General features: G+C 40.9%; 1 protein-coding gene across 3 annotated transcripts in view; it reads right to left on the minus strand.

The window, feature by feature from the left end:
- Positions 1-533: 533 nt before the first annotated feature.
- Positions 534-23,192, minus strand: part of RMDN2 (regulator of microtubule dynamics 2) — a 73,983-nt gene continuing 51,324 nt past the window's right edge. The window contains exons 9-12 of one of the 3 annotated variants that reach the window (XR_012158182.1): positions 23,138-23,191; positions 22,958-23,038; positions 11,111-11,282; positions 3,492-3,581 (exon numbers count right to left, since the gene is read on the minus strand). Coding sequence is in view for 1 of the 3 variants with exons in the window: in XM_073338402.1 (XP_073194503.1) it covers positions 3,528-3,581; positions 22,958-23,038; positions 23,138-23,191 (189 nt within the window). In the remaining 2 variants the exon portion in view is untranslated. Of the gene's footprint in view, positions 3,582-11,110; positions 11,283-22,957; positions 23,039-23,137; position 23,192 lie in introns of those variants that run through there. The other 2 variants (XM_073338402.1, XR_012158181.1) reach the window with 2 other exon arrangements.

Below are 23,192 nucleotides of genomic sequence, written 5' to 3' on the forward strand. Positions count from 1 at the left end.
AACTAGATGACTTCTCGAGGTTCAGTTCTATGATTCTATCCATAGGGACACTATTCAAAGAAGAATGACTCTTTCGGACATATCCAGCTGTTGAAATTCTATCTGCCACACTGGTCATCTCTTTCTATAAACTAGAAACCATAACTCCAGTTCTCTTTACTTGTTAGGCTGGAAAAGTTTATCCCCATTCACAGCTGACAGCCTTTAAATATGTTTTTTCTATCAGAGCCCCATTGGTACCCAGTGAAAATCATTTATATGACAGCAGTGCCTCATTTGGGCTAGGTGCTGTACAAACACAGAGTAGCAGACAGTCCCTCTCAGACAGCTTACAGTCTAGGAAGACATGGGATGGGAAAGGAAACAGAGGTGAGGTGACTTGTCTAAGCTCACCCAGCAGATCACTGACAGAACCAGGACTGAAACCCAGAGCTCCTGAGTCCCAGTCTATTGCTCTAGCCCTCTTAATACAGTTCTAAAATCTCTGCCTGTTTACTGAAATTTAGTAAAACGTTTTATTGAAAAGGGTTAACATTTTAAGGAAACAGAAACCTGTTCTCATTTTCATTCTAGTATTTTGTTTACCAGTGACATAATGCAGGGGTTACACAGACATACAATGGATCAGAAAAGCTTGCTTTTTATACACTGCCAGGAATGATCTCACAGTCAGTTTGATTTGTTTCAAGGTCTACTTGAGAGGATCTGTGGTACATAAAGCACTAAAAATCACAGCATAACTTTAGGTATAAAGGAAAATCCAGGTGCTGCAGGAAGTGATGTTGGTGATTAAGCAGGTACTGCTCTCTCCTCTGAATTTGTATTGAATAAATGTTGGAGCATAGTATTCATGGTCACGAGGGATCCATTTCCCATGGAAAAATGTGGAATTTGCATTTTTACAAAGAATATTTAGTTTTTACATTTTGTGGAAAAAAAAAAGCCATATACAATAGAACCGCATACCACTAGTGCATGCACAGGAATATGGGAAATTGACACTTCAGCCTCGGGCGGCTGGGCTCTGGCTGTCAGCCCCAGGCAGTGGGGCTCCGGCTGTCAGCTTTCATTTTAATCACAGAAAAAAACGTGCATTTTTGTGTGTTTTTATTGGAGAATTTTGGGCTTTTATATCACGGAAAACTAGGATGGCTGGTGGTCACTGTACCACAGGAGTTGCTGTGTTTTGGATAAGATTTAAAGTATAGGTTGTGACTTCTTGTGCTCATTAAAAAAACTGGAGGACCACATACATTCCTTTGTAGGTAAATCCCCCAAATTCCCTGGAGTTCACTAGGGACTTCACAGGTGCTAACAACTTTACATGGAAGATGTTCAGATACAATCGTGAGGGGCAGAAGTAAGAATGCAAAGATCTATATAGAGACAGAAATAGGTAGATAGATAGTAAATCCATGTCTACCTACATTCCCCTGGTAGCTTCCTTTCCATATTTTTGGAGATGCTTTAAATATTATAAGAGTTTTAAAAAATAATTGGATAGAGGAGTTTTCACTTTTTTTACTAAACTATTTGGTCACCTAGTGCTTTTGAACAGCTTCTATATTGCTTTGAGAGATGGTGGTTTAGCGAATTTAGTGAAGCTTGGTAAAGAACTTTGGGATTCTGCAGAATGAAAGATGGTAGCTCTCTAAATGTAAAATTTTCATTATGACATAATTACTGTTGATATACGACCTACTAAATTAATATTACAAAACATGATTGAGACTGTAAGCTCTTTGAGGCAGGGACTGTCTCTTACTATGTGAATGTACGTGCCTGCTGCAATGTAATCCTGATCCATGACTAGGATGGAGATCAGCAAGCAATATCTGAGAGTATTACTTTTATTGCAGTAAAGCACTGCACTTAGCCCTATACAACACGGTACAAAAAAATCATTGTCCCAGAGAGCTTACAATCTAAGCATAAGAAAAGAGACAGAGATTCAAGCAGATTGGGAGAGCATAAGAAAACAATAATACTAGTCAGCATGATAAGCAGAGGTCACAGCTATATATTGGTAGTAGCTCGGTCTCTTCCACGCTGCCTAAAGGTTCCAAGAAGTTAATGAAGTCAATCAGTAGCTCCCTAAAGGTGATGAAACTAGGGAACCAAGGTGGGTGAGGAAATATCTTTCACTGGTCGAACTTCTGCTGGTGAAAGAGACAAGCTTTTGAGATACACAGAGCTCTCCTTCAGGTCTTTCACCAACAGAAGTTGGTCCAATAAAAGATGTTACCTCACCCACCTTGTCTCTCTGATATCCTCGGACCAACATGGCTATAACAAAATTGCATGAAACTAGGGAAGTGAGTGCTCCTCTCCTGGATGTTTTAAACATAAAGGAAAATATATGGCCCTTTGTCTGAAATGATGCTTGCTCTTGCTCATATATTCACTGGCTCTTGCTTATATATTCACCTGTTTTTATGTTTCATTTATGGGAACATTTTCTTGTTCTGGCCACATACTTTAATCCAGATTAAGATCATGACCCATAATTCATTAAGGGCAGTCGGAGTTTTTTCACTGACTTCAGTGGATTTTGGATCAGGCCCTGAGCAAACAAAACGATTTCTCTGCCTTTCCTCTAACATTTAAACTCCTTCTGTTCCATAAACTCTTGGTTTGATTAAGCAGAAGAAACTGGTCTCAGTTATTACATATGTATACATAAGCCACATTACACAAATGACATGAAAGATCAACAAATGTTACACATGGGGGAAGGGGCTCTCAAAGCCAGACTGACAATACCGCAACAGGCTATTTATTATTCAAAGACAAATGACCAGGATTCATCTACCTGGTGGGGCTCAAGTATCACACTTCTAACAGATTTAACCACAATATTTCATTTCATTGGTCCAATTTTTAATATTTTCCCTTCAAGTAACATAAAATAGGACTTTAAAACATGATTTATAAAGTGTTCACACTTCCATCTAAAATTAAAAATAGGCTAAAGTCAAAATAGTTTTTTTTAAGACTATCCCTTTTTCCTTAACTTCCATCAGTCTTACACATTTCTTGTGAGTAAAAGCAGAGGAACACACATACATAGGTTTATGATGTACCTTCATATACATTTATATAGATAAATTCGTAGAAACATAATTTAATGTAGAAACAAAGAAATTGCTCCATACAATTCTGTGCTAGCATTGCAGTTTAGTTGATTAATCATTCCAAGAACACAGTTAATGCATTTGGTGTTCTTGCCTATGTGGTGTCCATTGCCAGCAGTGGACTTTATAATGAGAGATTATACTTCCAGCAAAAATAATTTAAAACAAACCGTAGATCCAAAAATTAAAAATAAAGCTATGAATCAAAAAGATAGAATGCATCAATTTCATATCCCAATTGCCATCCACTTACAGGGCCTGATCCAAAAATGACTGAAGTCAAAGGTAGTCTTTCTACTAGCTTCCATGAGCTTTGGATCAGACTCCCAGGGACTATTCTCTATGGTTCTTCTACAAGATCATCATGGCATGAAGAGCTAAAAGTGCTTTTCGTCACAGCTGCAACGTTAGAAGTAAAGCTTCTAAATCTTTCTGGGCTTCTTTATCCTAAGACAAGAAAACAAACAAACATGCGATGAGATGTGGGATGCCCCGTGTGTTGCAGTTTGTTTTTATCATGCTAATATGTGCTCACGCACGTTTCTCTATTAACAAAAGATATTACGTAAAATTAATAGCCATGGAATGTCCACAACTACAAATCGTTGAACTAGTTACTTTTTCTTTTTCAGTGATCGTACAAGTAAAACGGGGGGGGGGGGGGAAGAGGGGGAAGTAGAGCCCATGGCAGTCTTCTTCACACAGCTCTGACAAAGCACTTCCACCTTACCAGTAATATCCTTAGTGTGGAAGCATTGGTGCGAGGCCCACACTTTTATGGGTACAGTGTGGGTCAACAGACATTTGGCTTCTATTCTGTGTGGAAGTTTGTATGCTGTGAATATACTGTGTCTAAGAGGATGCATCTCTGACTCTTCTTTGGAACTCTATCATCCAATTATCAAGAAAATATGAGAAACATACCTAATGATTTAGGGCCAGATCCTGCCCTAACCCTATGTGTCGATATACCCTTCCCTCCCCTCCTCCCAGTTCCAGGCATGCAGTGGAAGAGAAGGGGCTGCATGCCTGGTAGTTCCCCCTCCCCTGTACATGTGGGTGAGGAGTGGAGGGGTGATACAGTTTTGGCTCCACCCCCAGCCCTCCTCCCCCCCTTACACATACTACAGCCAGTAGAGTTGAGGCATCATGGGGGCAAAGGTAGTAATCTGCTACTGCTATAGTACGGCAGGTTACTCTCACTTGGAAATAAGCGGGGAGCAGGAAAATAACTTTGGGCTCCTCCTAGGGCAGTATACAGGTAAACAGCTTACACAAGGCCGTGCCTAAAGGCAAAACCTGGCCAACCGAATTCTTTTGAAGGTCATAAATGATTACGTTTTGGCCATTAAATATAATCCATTATCCAAAGGTATTTTTGTATTTATACAAAATATCAGCTCTAAAATATGATGATCTAGTCATTGAAGCATTTCTCCTGAAAATTGCCACCTGTGTGTTACTTCTCCCTGCCCATGCACAAACTTCCATCTCACAAAGCCAGTATCAATTCAGATAAAGCTACATTTTTAAAAGTCTGTACATGATGCACACAAAGAAGTAGGGGTGAAAACACCTGATTCACACACACAAGTTCGGGGTTCACATGCACCAAAGCATAGGCATGCACACAACAGGTGTTCTGTACTAGTATTTCCAAAATTAGAAGCCGTGGTTTCTTCAACCGCCAAGGTAATGCTGCAAAGGAAATTTTCTAAAAGAAAATTCTGCAGACCAAGACAGTGAAGCAATCACTTAATTTCAGGATCACTGTGTTATTCAATCAAAGAACTGGAACAAAATACAGAACATTTTAAAATATAGTTTATGGGTGAATAAACTCCTGCTCCTCTTTATTTTGGTTAGTTGTCTATAATGACATGGTGGAATAAAGAGAAATATTTGAAACTGATAGAAAACATATGCAAGAAATGTCAAATGATATTATACTATCAGGCCGGATTAAGGCATAAATACGTTAGCTGTATAAGTCCTTTGAATATGTGCTCTCACTGGCAACAATAGGCTATACTATCCACCTAATCATTTATCAGAGTCTTGAAAGGCACATATCGTACAGCCTGTACACTCTTGCCAGAATACTCTTGGTAACGGGAAGAAATATCACATTATATCCCACACCTCTTAAATTTCATGCCACTGCACCCCCGCAGAGTGTCTGGTCTAAGAGTATGGCTACACTCAAAACTTCAAAGCGCTCCCGTGGCAGTGCTCTGAAGTGAGAGCATGGTCATGCTCCAGCGCTGGGGGAGAGCTCTCCCAGCGCTCCTGGTAGTCCACCTCCACGAGGGGATTAGCTTAGAGCGCTGGGGCACTGTTCACACTGGCGCTTTGCAGCGCTGTAACTTGCTGCGTGCGAGGGGGTGTTTTTTCACACCCCTGAGCGAGAAAGTTACAGTGCTGTCAAGTGCCAGTGTAGCCATAGCCATTGGCTCTTAATACAGAGTTGGAAAACACACAATCCTCGCATCAAGAAACTGCCACAATCTTGGTTCAGAAGTATAATAGGTTTACAAATTTACGACTGTTCATTCAGTGGAATTCAGAAATGATTTTCAGGGCTAAACGCAGAAGTAACTGAACAGGCACTCTTGCTACAGTTAGGGAAAAAAAAATAGTTCTAGTCTTTTCACACTTCTCTCAGCCAAAAGGTATAAATACTTCTCTCAGGTTCTGTCATATCCTAGGGAATTTTATTCAGTATTTCAAAGACGGATTGAGTTCCTTATTCACACCACAAATTATCCCTTTTAAAAATCATCTCCAAAATAGCCGTGCATATTTCTCTCTTTCCTTAGAAGAAAAACAAGACTAATACATTGGGCAATCTTTTCAGACAGTTGCAACACACCCAGAGCTAAAGGTTGGGCAATCTTTCCTGCATCTGCCTCTGCTGCTAAGAAAAGAAATTAGAGAAAGAAACCAAAATGTGGCTGCTCTAAAAACTACTTGAAAGAAGAGATTGGTAATAGCATGGAGCCTGCTTAATGGCCTATGTGAATTGTTCTATCCAGAGAGAAGAGACCACATTGCAAAAAGCACAACTACTGGAATTTTTGCTGGCAATACCAACAAAGAAACCAAACACTGAATAGAAACAGGTCCCTCCAGGTGAGGGTTGTAGCACACTGGCAGGGAAGAAAAGCTTGCACTGCTGTTGACTGTGACCGTGCTTTATGGAGGAAGAGCTCAGATTCCAGGGCTGTCAACCTGGCATGCGGAGGTGCAGTGTGGAGGTAAAGGAGATCACTGATTATTGTGGGAGTAGAGGATCACTGGTCCTGCACAGCTTTCTCCCTTAAGGCATTTTAGAAATTCACTGGGTCTCATCTTCTAGGGATGAACAATCATATTGATTCATTTGTAGCTGGGAGGATGGGAAGGCCTTGATCTCCTTCTGGAGACCAGGAAAGCAGTTTGTTGGCAAGAGACCCAGTTGTTCACTCCTAGGTTGAAGATTGGCTCTAGCTGAGTAGGTAGGACCAATTGCCATTTTCAACTTTGACTTTCTACTGAAAAACACACATTGGTTAAACGCTTCTAATATATTTTTACAATCAAATGTGAGTTCCATATGTTCTGTGGGCCATAAACTGCTCCCTAAAGGACATTTAAGGTTATGGGCTCATCCACCCCCCGCTCCCTTCTCTTCCTGTTTAGATGTCTCTCTTTTGTCCATCAACTTCAGGGAATTTAGCAACGGAGAGAAAGATCTGAGGGATTAGAGATAGAAAAAGTAAAGAGAGGCAGCTGAGAAAGGGGACAAAGAGGAAAGGGAGGTTGTTGAGAACAGGAAAGGGAGAAGAGGTTGTTGGGGAGAGAGGTTTGCTAGCCTTAATCTGCGGGTGTTTTGCAGCTAATTTCTGAATGTTTTTCTTTAACTGCAAATAAAAATATGGGAGAAAGATAAAAATCTTTATTTTTACCTCCCATCTCTCAGCTATTTCCTTATGCATGAAACATTCAGCACAATGGATACTTAACGTGTGTTTGGTGATAAAGCCCCAACTGTGCATCACTGGGAGTCGACACATCATGGCAACATTGCAAAATGGGTGCACCAGCAAACCAGAACATAACTTTGTGCTATTGGGGCCAAATTCTAGACTGCTATCCATCAGGTATGACTTCACTGAAGTCAATGGGGCTACAAGGCTTGTTTCATCAGTTCAGAGTTTGGCCATCAGGGTCCAAAACTATACTCTAATATTCATTAAATGGACAGCATTGATGTTACCATGTTTTGAGAACCACTCTCATAACTTCTGGTTATAGCTATATAATTCCTGTACAGGTCCATGAGACACCCTCAAGTACACTACGAGAGAGACCCAATCACACACAATGGTGGCCAATTAGAGTAAAATCTCTTGTGGACAATATATTTAGTTATATAAACTAACCTGCTGCCTGTTCCCAATTTAATAACTACCGCAGGCACTTCATATATAATAAGCATAACTGCAGTAGTCATCAGTTTAAATATAATTTCATAATATTGCTTTCCTCCTTAGATATTTCAATAAATCACTGCAGTCACCCACTTGCAATTTTCTGTGTTGTTACTGTATGTCACAAGACAGGGCGTTTTACTGTCTCACATATTTCTAATGTCTTCCTCTGGAAATGAGCCATGATTTCTCAAGACTTCTAATTATCAATGCCACCAAAATGAAAAACATGCAGTTGACTGTTTGCAATGCTGCATGTTCTAATGACACTTTATTTAAAAAATTATCAAAATGACTGAAAACTCATATTTCAGCTATTTCTAGGATTTGTGTTGCAGAGGTATGTCTTCGACAGATGACTTGAGGTTCAATTTATACTGATCATCAGTTATGTAAAGTTTTATATCCTGACTGGCTCTTTGTCCAACCTTGAAAACCAAATTTCACCACTTAATTTGGTTTCATTTTAGCACAGTTAGCAGCAGCATATCCCAAATTTTTGAAAGCTGAGCCTCCCTTCAGGAAAATGAAACTAATTGCACCTCCTTTCAATCCTGGCATGTGCTACCATCTCAATTTATATTTCTCCTACATGTCCGTAACTAGTCCTTGAAGCACCAACATGGCCCACACTGCAATCAATCAATCACATTTTTATTACACTGACACCTATGTTCAAACATTTAGGGTGACTGGATAGCAAGTATGAAAAATCGGGATGACCATTTTTTTTTCTCCCCAGGGCATTAGGTATATTGCATATATAAGACAAAGCCCCTAATATAGGAACGGTCCTGATAATGTCGGAATGTCTGGTCACCCTACTTACATTTGAGAGTATGCTGCCATGACTGCTTAGTAATAAACTAATCATCAGTTTCATCATAACATGTTAAACTCAATACATAGAGGTAGGATAGTTTATTAATATGTATAAAAATTACCACACAAGTGTGCCCCCAATCAAAAAAATGCAAATATCCAGGTCATCTCCCCATATACTTTTTTGGACTGTGAAAAAAATGTAAGCAATAGAAAAAGTCAAGCCTTTTGGCAATAACTTAAAAACCATGTAGATTATAATGTATGAGAGAGAGGTAAAAAAAAGAAAAGGAGAATATAGAAGGTGTTAATCTTCTGTTTTATAAATTTAGTACCTTAACATATAGTCTGTTTTTAAGCAGCATGTTTCAGTTGTTAGTCTGTAAGAGTAAATTATGGTGCCCCAAAGATTGCCTATTCTGGCTGGGCCCTTTACTGAAATTCAAACAGTCACATTCAGTGCAAAGGGAATCCCCAACCAAATCAATATCTAATGCCTTTGGTATCAATTTCTCCACAAACAGAATATAACCCATGCCCTTCTCTGCTCCAATCATACAACCATGGTGGTTTACCAAGATTTCTAGCTCTCTTCCCATGGCAGGATTATGGAAAAGAGGCAGCCTCTCTATGGTTGAGTTTGAGACTTATTTTTGACGAAAAATCCTGATTCCTCCCCAATCCCAAATACTCAATAAAGGTAATTTCCCCTTAAAATTTGGTACTTTTGTACTCCCATGCCATATCTACAAACCAACTTGTCACAGAAATTTCAGATTAGGTTTATTTGAAGTATCTTGGCAAGACCTAGTAAGGGTGAACAGTTCGTGAGATTGGGAAAAGCACATTTAAGATGATGCAAGAGTGTTTCAAACATCAAAATAACCTGTGGGGCGGTGAGTTATATACACTCGTGGTGCCTGGGCTCCAGCAATATTCAGGGCCCGGTTCCACCAATGTTTGGGGCCAGGTCTCTCCCCCGGCCCCGCCTGCCGCCCCTCCCCCGAATGTCCCCAGGCCCCCACTTGCCGCCCCTGCTCACCTCCTCCACCCCGGAGCCTGAAGCTCATGCTGACTCTGCTCTGCCAGCTCCCCGCATCAACTGCTGCCGCAGGGTCCTAGTGCCCCCTATTCTTATCCTGCCCTCCCACACCCCAAACCTCTCATCCCCAGCCCTCATCCCCCCGCACCTTAATCCTCTGCCCCAGCCCTGAGCCCCCTCCCACACCACAAACCTCTCATCCTCAGCCCCACAGCCCTTACCCTTGCACCCCCAAACTCCCTCCCAGAGCCTGCACCCCTCATCCCCTCCTGCACCCCCACCCCCTGCCCCAGCCCGGAGCCTACACCCAGCACCCAAACTCCATCCCAGAGCATGCACCCCAGACCCCCTCCCCCACCCAAACTCCCTCCCAGAGCCTTAGGCAGGTGGGGGGCGGAGTTTGGCGTGGGTGGGTTGTGGGCACCACCAAAATTTCTACACACCTGCCACCCCTGCGCAGGTACAGCAAACTTTCAAAGGGGTCAAATGACTGATGGAGACTGCAATTCTCTCTCTTTCTCTCATATACACACTCATTTATTTTGTGTGTGTGTGTGTGTGTGTGTGTGTGTGTATACACACACATACTTTCTCTCTATATATACACATGCACATATATATAGTGCAAAAATATACATGTGAGTGTCTTTAGCCCTTTCCTATGCAAACTGTTGAAAATGTGAATCTATCACTAGGGAGGTCTGTCATGGTTATTTATATACACAAAAAAACCTGCACAGGCTGAGTTCTTCCCCTGTTGCTGCATTCTTGTCCAATATCAAGGGATTCTTCAGATTTTCACATTTCCCAGCTAAGTACCTTGACTCATCTGCCCTCTACTCTTGATCCCACAAGTTCCAGATCTTAATCCTTGTTTCCAGTCCATCTGCCTCCTCCTCATGGACTTTTTAATATTTTCAAGAGCTGCTGTAATCCTTAGTAAATCCCTGGCTCCTGCTAACCTACTACGGTCATCAGGCAATGGATGCCGGTCAGGAGTAAGGCCCTGCAGCTGCAGTATTCCTGATGCCCTAATGAGTCACCTAGGCTGCCTGATGGACTGCCCTGCCTGATTAGCTCAGGAAGCTAGCAGGCCAGTTCTTAAATACACCCACGCCCTCCCTGCTTTCTTGTGCTTACCTCTCACCAAACCCTGCTCCTCTACAGCTCCAGCCCAGATCGTGCCCTGCATCTCGTCTTGTTCCCATCCTGTCCCAGCCCTGCTCTTACCTCAGAACCAGACCTGCTCCTGCCAATAGTCTTAATGCTCGTCTTAGTTTTACTCCATTACTACTTGTTATACTACCTTAGTCTTAACACTGAGAAGGGAGAAATTATTTGTACTTTCAAATACTCTTGAATGGTTATCATGTGCCACCTTACACCCTGATCCTTTAATGGAGCTGTTCATAGGCAGACCTCATCGACATCAGTGGGGCTCTATGTCAGCCCAATGGGCTGCCTATATGGAGGATCAGGGTATTAATGATCACTCAGTCAAGCTGTATATATTTAGCTCTTAGTCTTTTACTATTGTGACATAGATCCTAATATTCAGAGAAAGTTATCTTAAAGCAAAATCTAATTTTGTAACAAACTGTAAAATGAAATGGTAAAGTATTCTCTTAACTAAAACTTACTTTAATAACATTTTTACTGTAGCAACACATCATTTAATCCATCTGGTGGCAAAATGGGTCATATAGCACTCTTGGATGTCATAGCTGTAGTCATAGTTGATGTTTTGGTGACTGGTCAGACAGCTGTATTTGAACATAGCATGTTCAGGATCAGTGCCACACTATTTACGTGCTAAAGTGTTAAAAGAAGCAGTGAGAGATAAAAAGACATCTTTTAAAAAGTGGAAGTCAAATCCTATTGAGGTAAATAGAAAGGAGCATAAACATTGTCAAATTAAATGTAATAAGAAAAGCCAAAAAGGAGTTTGAAAAACAGCTAGCCAAAAACTCAAAAGATAATAAAATGTTTTTTAAGTACATCAGAAGCAGGAAGCCTGCTAAACAACCAGTGGGGCCCCTGGACGATCGAGATACAAAAGGAGCACTTAAAGATGATAAAGTCATTGCAGCGAAACTAAATGAATTCTTTGCTAAATGAATTCCTTCACAGCTGAGGATGTAAGGGAGAGTCCCAAACCTGAGCTGTCTTTCGTAGATGACAAATCTGAGGAATTGTCACAGATTGAAGTGTCACTAGAGGTGATTTTGGAATTAATTGAGAAACTTAACAGTAACAAGTCACTGGGACCAGATGGCATTCACGCAAGAGTTCTGAAAGAACTCAAATGTGAAATTGCGGAACTATTAACTATGGTTTGTCACCTGTCCTTTAAATCCACTTCTGTATTCAATGACTGGAAGATAGCTAATGTAACGCCAATATTTAAGAAGGGCTCTTGAGGTGATCCCGGCAATTACAGACCGGTAGGTCTAACGTCTGTACCGGGCAAATTCATAGATTCATAGATATTTAGGTCAGAAGGGACCATTATGATCATCTAGCCTGACCTCCTGCACAACGCAGGCCAAAGAATTTCACCCACCACTCCTACAAAAAAAACCTCACACCTATATCTGTACTATTGAAGTCCTCAAATCGTAGTTTAAAGACTTCAAGGAACAGAGAATCCTCCAGCAAGTGACCCGTGCCCCATGCTAAAGAAGAAGGTGAAAAACCTCCAGGGCCTCTTCCAATCTGCTCTGGAGGAAAATTCCTTCCCAACCCCAAATATGGCAGTCAGCTAAATCCTGAGCATATGGGCAAGACTCATCAGCCAGATACTACAGAAAATTCTTTCCTGGGTAACTCAGATCCCACCCCATCTAATAGCCCATCACAGGCCATTAGGCCTATTTACCATGAATATATAATTACCAAAACCATGTTATCCCATCATACCATCTCCTCCATAAACTTATCGAGTTTAATCTTAAAGCCAGATAGATCTTTTGCCCCCACTGCTTCCCTTGGAAGGCTATTCCAAAACTTCACTCCTCTGATGGTTAAAAACCTTCGTCTAATTTCTAGTCTAAATTTCCTAGTGGCCAGTTTATATCCATTTGTTCTTGTGTCCACATTGGTACGGAGCTTAACTAATTCCTCTCCCTCTCCGGTATTTATCCCTCTGATATATTTATAGAGAGCAATCATATCTCCCCTCAACCTTCTTTTAGTTAGGCTAAACAAGCCAAGCTCCTTGAGTCTCCTTTCATAAGACAAGTTTTCCATTCCTCGGATCATCCTAGTAGCCCTTCTCTGTACCTGTTCCAATCTGAATTCATCCTTCTTAAACATGGGAGACCAGAACTGCACACAGTATTCCAGGTGAGGTCTCACCAGTGCCTTGTATAACGGTACTAAAACCTCCTTATCCCTACTGGAAATACCTCTTCTGATGCATCCCAAGACCGCATTAGCTTTTTTCACAGCCATATCACACTGGCGGCTCATAGTCATCTTATGATCAACCAATACTCCAAGGTCCTTTTCCTCCTCCGTTACTTCTAATTGATGCGTCCCTAGCTTATAACTAAAATTCTTGTTATTAATCCCTAAATGCATGCCCTTACACTTCTCACTATTAAATTTCATCCTATTACTATTACTCCAGTTTACAACGTCATCCAGATCCTCCTGTAGGGTATCCCTGTCCTCCTCTAAATTGGCAATACCTCCCAGCTTTGTATCATCCGCAAACTTTATTAGCACACTCCCACTTTTTGTGCCAAGGTCAGTAATAAAAAGATTAAATAAGACTGGTCCCAAAACCGATCCTTGAGGAACTCCACTGGTAACCTCCCTCCAGCCTGACAGTTCACCTTTCAGTAGGACCCGTTGTAGTCTCCCCTTTAACCAGTTCCTTATCCACCTTTCAATTTTCCCATTGAGCCCCATCTTATCCAATTTAACTCATAATTCCCCATGTGGCACGGTATCAAATGCTTTACTAAAATCGATCCACTGCGTTTTCTTTGTCTAAAAAATCTGTTACTTTCTCAAAGAAGGAGATCAGGTTGGTTTGGCACGATCTACCTTTTGTAAAACTATGTTGTATTTTGTCCCATTTACCATTGACTTCAATGTCCTTAACTACCTTCTCCTTCAAAATTTTTTCCAAGACCTTGCATACCACAGATGTCAAACTAACAGGCCTATAATTACCCGGATGACTTTTTTTTTCCCCTTTCTTAAAAATAGGAACTATGTTAGCAATTCTTCAATCATACAGTACAACCCCTCAGTTTACAGAGTCATTAAAAATTCTTGCTAAATTAGTTGAGACAATAGTAAAGAATAAAATTGTCAGACACATAGAAGAACATAAATTGTTGGGCAAAAATCAGCATGGTTTCTGTAAAGGGAAATCATGTCTTACTAATCTATTAGAGTTCTTTGAAGAGGTCAACAAACATGTGGACAACGGGGATCCAGTAGACATAGTGTACTTAGATTTCCAGAAAGCCTTCGACGAAGTCCCTCACCAAAGGCTCTTATGTAAATTAAGTTGTCATGGGATAAGAGGGAAGATCCTTTCATGGATTGAGAACTGGTTAAAAGACAGGGAACAAAGGGTAGGAATAAATGGTAAATTTTCAGTATGGAGAGGGGTAACCAGTGGTGTTCCTCAAGGGTCAGTCCTAGGACCAATCCTATTCAACTTATTCATAAATGATCTGGAGAAAGGGGTAATCAGTGAGGTGGCAAAGTTTGCAGATGATACTACACTGCTCAAGATAGTTAAGACCAAAGCAGACTGTGAAGAACTTCAAAAAGATCTCACAAAACTAAGTGATTAGGCAACAAAATGGCAAATGAAATTTAATGTGGATAAATGTAAAGTAATCCACATTGAAAAAAAATAACCCTAACTATACATACAATATGATGGGGGTTAATTTAGCTACAACTAATCAGGAAAGAGATCTTGGAGTCATCATGGATAGTTCTCTGAAGACGTTCATGCAGTGTGCAACGGCAGTCAAAAAAGCAAACAGGATGTTAGGAATAATTAAAAAAGGGATAGAGAATAAGACGGAGAATATCTTATTGCCCTTATATAAATCCATGGTATGCCCACCTCTTGAATATTGCGTACAGATGTGGTCTCATCTCAAAAAATATATACTGGCATTAGAAAAGGTTCAGAGAAGGGCAACTAAGATGATTAGGGGTTTGGAACGGGTCCCATATGAGGACAGATTAAAGAGGCTAGGACTTTTCAGCTTGGAAAAGAGGAGACTAAGGGGGGATATGATAGAGGTATATAAAATCATGAGTGGTGTGGAGAAAGTGAATAAGGAAAAGTTATTTACTTGTTCCCATAATATAAGAACTAGGGGCCACCAAATGAAATTAATGGGCAGCAGGTTTAAAACAAATAAAAGGAAGTCCTTCTTCACACAGTGCACAGTCAACCTGTGGAACTCCTTGCCTGAGAAGGTTGTGAAGGCTAGAACTATAACAGGGTTTAAAAGAGAATTGGATAAATTCATGGAGGTGAAGTCCATTAATGGCTATTAGCCAGGATGGGTAAGGAATGGTGTTCCTAGACTCTGTTTGTCAGAGGGTGGAGATGGATGGCAGGAGAGAGATCACTTGATCATTACCTGTTAGGTTCACTCCCTCTGGGAAACCTGGCATTGGCCACTGTCAGTAGATAGGATACTGAGCTGGATGGACCTTGGGTCTGACCCAGTATGGCCATTCTTATGTTCTTCCCGGACACCCCGGTAATCCAGTTTTGATCCTCAGCTCTGATTCCTGATTCTGACTCGGTCTTTACCATTGGCTCTGTCATTTGGCTTCTGACTCCAGTTCTGACCTTCGACCCTGGTTCTGGCCTTGTCTTGAGCCAGGGCTCTGGCATTTGGACTCTGACCACTAGGCATGAATGCCTCAGACCCGGTCTCCTGACAATATCTTCATTGTGCATTTCTATAACATTCAAATGTGTGTTTCTTTAATGTCTGCAGGGTTATTGTAGCCATGTTGGTCCCAGGAATTAAGAGAGATTATAAATGAGGTAATATCTTTTATTGGACCAGCTTCTGTTGGTGAGAGAGACAAGCTTCCAAGCGACACAAGAGCTCTTCTTCAGGCGTAGCTTGAAAGCTTGTCTTTCTCACCAACAGAAGTTGGTCCAATAAAAGATATTACCTCACCCTCCTTGTTTCTTTGATGTTTAACCTTAATTCTGAATTTCTTGTGTTTTTAGTAGTAGTTTTTTGATAACTACAGTATGCCAATACATTGTACCACCATTAATATACTTATATATAGTCTCCATCTTAACTCCAGTTTAATATAATTTTTGTCTGGATTGGATACATCTTCCAGTGTAAATGGATAGCGCTTCCTGCTTTGCTGTTTTCAGCTCTTCTGAAATGACAACTCTTTTTTGGGGGATAGGGGAGGCAGGCGTTTATAACCACAGTTCCTCACGTTTATTTTTATATGGGGCCATGGATGATTGGAACCTTCTAATTTTTTCGGGTAACATGCTACTAAATCTTTTATTATACTGCTTAGCGATTAATTCATTGTTCCCAATAGACAAGCATGGTATCTTCACTGTGGCCCACATGGAGGATATAAAAGCAAGTTATTTTTCTTGTTTTGCTTTTTATACTTGGACATATTAAAACTATATTTTTAGGTTCTTGCTGCTACAAGTTTCACCACTGACAATATACAAGATTCTTTGTTAAAAACAAGGAATCGGTGCTTTCAGTTCTGCAACACTAGGCCTCCTTTGCTTGCTGAGAACTGTATTTTTAATACTATATGCATATACAAACTCACACCTCCTTTTTAAATTTCAAATGACTGTTCATATTTTCAAATTAAATCATCACATTTTTCTCCCAAGATTTCAAAAAGTATTGTTTTCATTTAGGTAGTTCACCACATCTGCTTTGGACAGAATTTATATAATGCCTTTCACACACTCAGTTCCTCAGAGCACATTTCAAAGTAATGGTAGCGTAATGACCACTGGCTAAACAGAGCAGCCATTATGCATTCAACTATAGTTCACAAACAGTCTTGCACATTAGGACCTGTTTTATTGAGAGGGCAAATGTTTCCCAGGACCCTGAGGTTATCCACCTGGAGAGCTACCAGAGACAAGCAGGACAACGTAATGTCTCATGCACTTCTAACTTTACAATATGAGATTTATGGAAGACCATACGATTCATCAAAGCCTTCTGTTTAGTACAGGGGATAAAGGCAAAGAAATCTAAAATAGGGCTGTACCACCAATTTAACCCCCAAATCTAGTTTGTGACATTACTCGTGTATTCCCTTGTTTTTAAAAAAAACTGTGTATATGATTGTGGCCCCCTGTTCAGAGATGCCAAGTTGCCCATTTCCAAAACCTCAAGATATAGGGACTTATAGGAACAATGAACATGAAGGATAATAAATTCTCTTTGAGAAGTAGCTTGTCATTTTACTTGAAGACTTCTTTTGTGCCCCCTTTGAAGAATTACTCCCAGTTTGAAACTGGCCCACTGAATTTTTTTTTCCTTCATGAGGGATATTGTCTACTTAGAAAAAAGAAAAGGCGTACTTATGGCACCTCAGAGACTAACAAATTTATTTGAGTATAAGCTTTCGTGCATCCGATGAAGTGAGCTGTAGCTCACGAAAGCTTATGCTCAAATAAATGTGTTAGTCTCTAAGGTGCCACAAGTATGCCTTTTCTTTTTGCGAATACAGACTAACACGGCTGCTACTTTGAAACCTGTCTACTTAGAGATGCTCCCAACTTGGAAGTGGCCCCCTGGGAATAAGTGCATATTCGGTAGCAGGGAGAGCAGAGAAAAAGAGGATATTTGGATGTGACTACTGTCCTGGATCTATGTTCATTTAAACCAGCTGAAGATCTGGGCCTATGTTTTCTAGGATCAAAATTCATTAGGGACGAACGTGAATATGAGAATGGCCTGATTTTCAGAGATGCTTAGTACCTGTAGCCCGCACAGAACTCAGTGCAAGCTGTGAGTGCTCAGCAGCTCTGAGAAATCAGGCCATCACTGACTATTATTTCTAGTGTTTATGCAGCAGCATAAATTGCACCACAAACAGCTTTAAGTGCTTATTACTTAAAACCCATTGTTGCACCACTCCAGAAATTTGTCATTTAGGGCTGGATCCACAAAGGGATCTAGGCACCTAACTGCCACTTTAGGTACCTAAGCCCAAAATTTAGATCCTCAAAATACCCACTAAATTGCTGCTTAACCCGGTAGGCACCTAAGTTTCCTCTGGTAACGTCTCCTGATGACGCCAAACAGCTTGGTGACTATACACAAAGTAGGTGTTCTTCTACCTATCTCACCTGCAAGGCCCAATCCGGTAGGCATCCTCAGAAGCCACCTATCAGATTGCCCCCACCCATCCACCAAAAACGCAGCCCAGGAAAAAGAGGTGGTGATGGCAACAGCGGCACCCTCATAGTCAGAAGTTAGAGAATTCACCCAAGATCTAGGAAACCAGGGTTCAAGTTCCTACTCTGCCTGATGTGGAGCAAGATCTCTTTCCCTTCCCAGGTGTGCGCCTAACCACTGGGCTTTAGGGTGTTCTGGGGTGGGTCACTCTTTCTTGCTTTTGAAGCTGTTCCAATTTGTAGGAAATACTTAAACAGAGAGAGAACAGCTCTCTCGCCCAATGGTTAGGGCACTCACCTGATGGTTCCAGTCCCTGGTCCAGTGAATATCTAACTATTTCGTACAAAGTGGAACAGTTTCCACAGGATAGATTCCCACCTCAGAAAGCAGTAGTTAGGAACTCATCTGAGATGGTGGAGACCTGGGTTCAAATCCCTGATACAAATTAGACAGAGTGGGGATTTGAATCGGGGTCTCCCGTACCCTGGGTGAGCGCTCTAGCCACTGGGATATTGAATAGAAGGCCACTATTACCACCTCCTCCATTTTTTGTGAGAAAGAGGATGACGCGGCTTAGGCACCTAACTCCAGGAGCGGGTTCATGGCTGTGAATCCCGAGTACATGAGGCACCTCCTTCTGGCCCAGTATTAAGCGCCTAAGTCCCTTTGAGGGCTGGGGCTTAGGACACATCTCCCTCCTCAGTATTTCCTACAGGCTAGTTTAAGCAGCTCCTTGTCCACATAGTGGCCTTTGTAACTCCCATTAGGCTTCTAACTCTCCCCATGCTTTGTATAGGAGCCTAGCTGCCTAACTTGAGAATGAATTCCATTAGGTGGCAGGAGACTTAAATGTTAGACATTGCAATGCTGAGACTAAGTCCCCTTTGTGGATCTAGCCCTTAGTCTATTATTATTTGTATTATTATAGAACCTAAGAATCTCAGTCATGGACCAAGACCTCCATTGTGCTAGGTGTTGTACAAACACAGAACAAGGAGACAGTCCCTTCTCCAAAGAGCTCACAATCTAATTACAAGACAAGAGACAAACAGGTGGATATCAACAGGCGGGGGGGAAGCATTGGGAAACAATGAGACAATAATATTTATCAGCACAACAGGCAGTGGTCTCAGCACACCAGCTGTCTAACTGCAGTCAAGCTTGTTGTAGGCCCTAGAGCAGAGAAAAGGATGTCACAGGAATCAAGACACGAGATGAGAGCCTGGACAAAGGTTTTAGCTGGATGGATGGATGGATCAATCAATCAAAAGGTCATATTTTAGAGATGTTACACAGAAAGAATCTTCAAGACTTAGACACAGCCTGGAAATGAGGACTTAGAAAGAGGTTCAAAGCAAAGATGATACCCAGGTTACGGGCCTGAGTGACAGGTAGAATGATAGTGTTGTCCACAGTATTATTATATTATGCTTCTGCTTTTTATATAAATGTACATATTTCTCAAGAACCAATCTTTAAAAAAAGTATAATCAAAGAATTCCCCTGCTGAATTGACATTTTAAACCACTTGAGAAGAGGGTTACAGACGGAAATGACAGATTTCTAGCATGACTGTGACAGCATCTTAAGCCATGTGTCATATGATGAACTTTGAGACTGCACAATTATACTGAAGTAACCTTCACATTGAATACATTCTGCCTGAATTCCTTCTCCTCCTCTCCATCTTCAATCTATGACCTCCTTATTTTCAGATCTGTTTCCACTTTAGAAACTTTACTGGTATCTATTTACTATTTTCTTTCCATGAGCCTCTGCATTCTCAGTACGTCTTCCCTCCCCAAAGTAATCTGACTAGATATTCTTCCCGCCTTAATCTCCAAACCCTGAATCATTTCAGGAGCTTTTCCATCACATTTTTTCCAATTTCAATAATAGTCCTTCCCTTATTCAATAAACAGAATAATCCACAATATTCTAATTCAGATGTAATTAGAGCTGACATTTGGCACAATTCATCTTTCAAATCTCTACATTATATTTACTTGTTTCACAGACTTTGCTTGTTGTTTGATCACACACATTGGTTTTACTGCATTACTCACTGTGACCCCAATGTCTCTTTTTCCTGGACTTTCTTCTAAATCTAATCCAAAACATTTCACATGTAAACAAAGCCAAGTCACGCAAACAACAATCCAGGGACAGAATGTTGTGATATCTTTAAAATCATGCAAAACAGAAAAGGGTGAATCATTTAAGTGTTTTAGTTGAACAAGTATTTTGTTGCTAAGAGGGGCTCAATTGGTCCCCACTCTTAGGCTTGTCTACACAGTGGGGTGCTGCGCTCTACAGGGTGTGATTTCTAAAGCACAATAACGTGCTGAGCATTAGTTGGTCCATGTAGACGTTGCTGGTGTTCAAATGTTCTCTAGTGCATTTTAACATAGTGCTGTTTGCCTCAAGCTTTCTTTAACCAGTTTTCACATATATCTTGAAGAGAATTGATCCTTTTGGCTTGCTGTATTTGAGGGATCGTGTGCCCACCATAACCTTCTGGGATCTGTCTGTTCTATTTTGATGCATTTTTACTGTGTAATATCTGAAATTATTTCCTCTACTTTTTCACCCAGAGCTCATTGCAACATCATGTGGATAGCACAAGGGTGAACATGGGGGCAAAACCATTCAGCATACTTAGTCCTGCCATGAGTGCAGGGGACTGGACTAGATGACCTCTCAAGGTCCCTTCCAGTCTTATGATTCTATGACTAATGTAGACATGCTAAACTGTCTCTGCTTAAACCAGTTCAGTTACAAACTGTTCCCCAAAGCCTGTGGTCTTGATTTTTCTACAATCTACTGTGTAATGCTAACTGATGACAGATCTACTGTGTACTACTGTGTTCTGCTAACTGATGACAGATCCTCTTAACTTTAGTATAAAAAAAAGATAAACTCAAGGCATATCTTAGCATTAAGTAAAGAATGAAACACTGCTAAGGAGATTAATATTAATATTTGTACCAATATATATTACCAGAAAATGTCATGGTTGATTTATTATATTTAATATATTATATTATAATATACCCTAACTTTGGCTGATACTAAGGCCCACCCAGAAGCTGCTCTTGGTGCAGCAGGCAGTGGTCTGTCTTCTGAGCAGGAACATTTGACACAGTTATCAATCAAACTATGGGGCCACTTAAAGGTCTTATTTCCTTAACTTCAAGAACTGAATGGGATACGGCCATTTCCTCTCAGGAACCACCTCATATCTCTCTCCTGTCCCACCACATCTGCTATGCTCACAGTGGGGTCTTAGGCTGACAAAGCTCAGGTTTGAACTTGTGATGCTCTAGGACATTAAGGCATTTTCAGTGGAAGGTCTGTAACTGTGGAACTTGCTTCTACAGGAGATCAGAGAATATGTATGGATTTTATTGCCACAACCTGGTCTACACTGGAGAAATTAAACCAGTTGAAGTCTCTAGGGTAGTTATAGAACATGTTGTGTCCACATACCAAAGCACTCCAAATGGTCAACAAAGGATCTAATAGTCAGTTAGAACAGACTTTCTTCAGCAGGTGTAACAGGTTCAGACTGTACTAGTTTAATAGTACTGTGGCTGAAGACAAGTTGAAACTTATCCTCCTTCTGCTACTGACCCACAATGCGCTGGTGGTCTTGCAGAATCACCGGGTTCCAGAGTACACTGCTTTTAGAAGCAGAACCAGAAATCCACAATCCAGAGTCACTGAGACCGACATTATTTAGGGCAGTGCAAATGTGGACGTGGGGCAAAACTTTGCAGCATGTAAGGTCTGAGGCCTTTTTCTGCAGCCACATTAGGACAGCAGCAACCATGAGCTAAGAAGCAGAAAGTCACATCCCCACATTCCATGTAAATCGCATCAAAACAATGTAACATTGGGCTGTTAAGGCGGCGCTCCTGTCGTAAGTGCTGACCATCACCAGATAAAGAAACAGATCTTAAGATGGTTAAAGAAAACTTTGTTTGATAGCATTCTGTCTGGCAAGGAATCACTCATCAACAGATGTGACTGTGAAATCTATACTTCTTTATTGTTTTGCCTTTATGGTCCCCACTTCTCTATTGTTTAGCTGTATGGTTTCTGTCTGTTACATAACTAATTTTGCAAGATTTATATCCATTAAGGTGGTGGGGTCTGATTGGTTAAAGAACTGTTTTGTAATGGGCTAGGATTGGTGGAAAATACTGTTTTGTAGCACTTTGATTATGGTACAGCTAAGCAGGACTCAAGTTTAACTATATAAACGGGGGTCCAAAAGGAAGTTCTTTGGAAATTAACTCCAGGACATAGTCCAAGATCAGAGCTGCCAGACTTCAACAGCCTGTCAGCTATATATCGTGCAGAAGGTGGAGGAGCCCCGGATGACCTGATCCCTGACTGGCCACTAAGAAAAGTTTATCTGCCTTATTGGGAGTGATGAGCATTGTATGCTTAGCGTGTGTATTCTGTTTTGGTAACTGTTAATAAATAGAGGTTAAGGATATTACTCTGTAAGGCTCTTTCACCGGTATCAGGCCCTGCAAACCCACTCTAAGCCTTAGGGTGGGTACTTAAATTAAGCAAGTTATGCCCTGAGCTCTATGGGTGGCCCTGAGCTCTAGGAACTGGGTAAGGATAGGTGCCTAGGAATTGTGAAAGGGTGAGGGTGCCTAAATTAACTGGGTTACGCCTTGAGCCCACAGAAGGGTAAAGTTGGGGTGCCCTGGACTGTTTGGGTAACAAGAATGGCTAGTGTGGACACACAGAACAGTTTGAGCTTAAGTTAGTTTAATACAAATAGATGAATTACAAATGGGTCAACTCTTTGGCGTAAACCAGACTCTTCAGAGCAAGCTTTAGGAAGCTTCCCAAACAACCATTTTGTAAGATATTTCACACAGATGCAATCAACTATTGTAATAAACTGGCTTAAAAAGAAAGGAGGAGGGTTTCACCTTCAAGAGGTAAAGTGGTGTAGCTTTATTACCATAGTGCATTTGGACACAACAGTGATGAGTGCCAAAGAGAGGACAACAATTACAACAGAAACTTGTTGTCACTTTCGGTACTTACCTCATTGGTAACTGGTAACACTGATGATGCAAAATCACAGTATTTCAGTGCATTGCTTCTATGGCCAAGATCTTTGTAGCACTGAAAGAAAAAAACTGTGTAAAAACTAACCAGGCCATCTATAATACCAGACTCTATGAATTATACATATATTTTTTTAAAGTAAACTGTTTTAGTTACCTTTGCCAAAAACACATAATTGTATTTGGAATATCCAGGATGCATTTCTTCAGCC

Source organism: Lepidochelys kempii, chromosome 3 (assembly GCF_965140265.1).
Source record: "Lepidochelys kempii isolate rLepKem1 chromosome 3, rLepKem1.hap2, whole genome shotgun sequence".
NCBI lineage: Eukaryota > Metazoa > Chordata > Testudines > Cheloniidae > Lepidochelys > Lepidochelys kempii.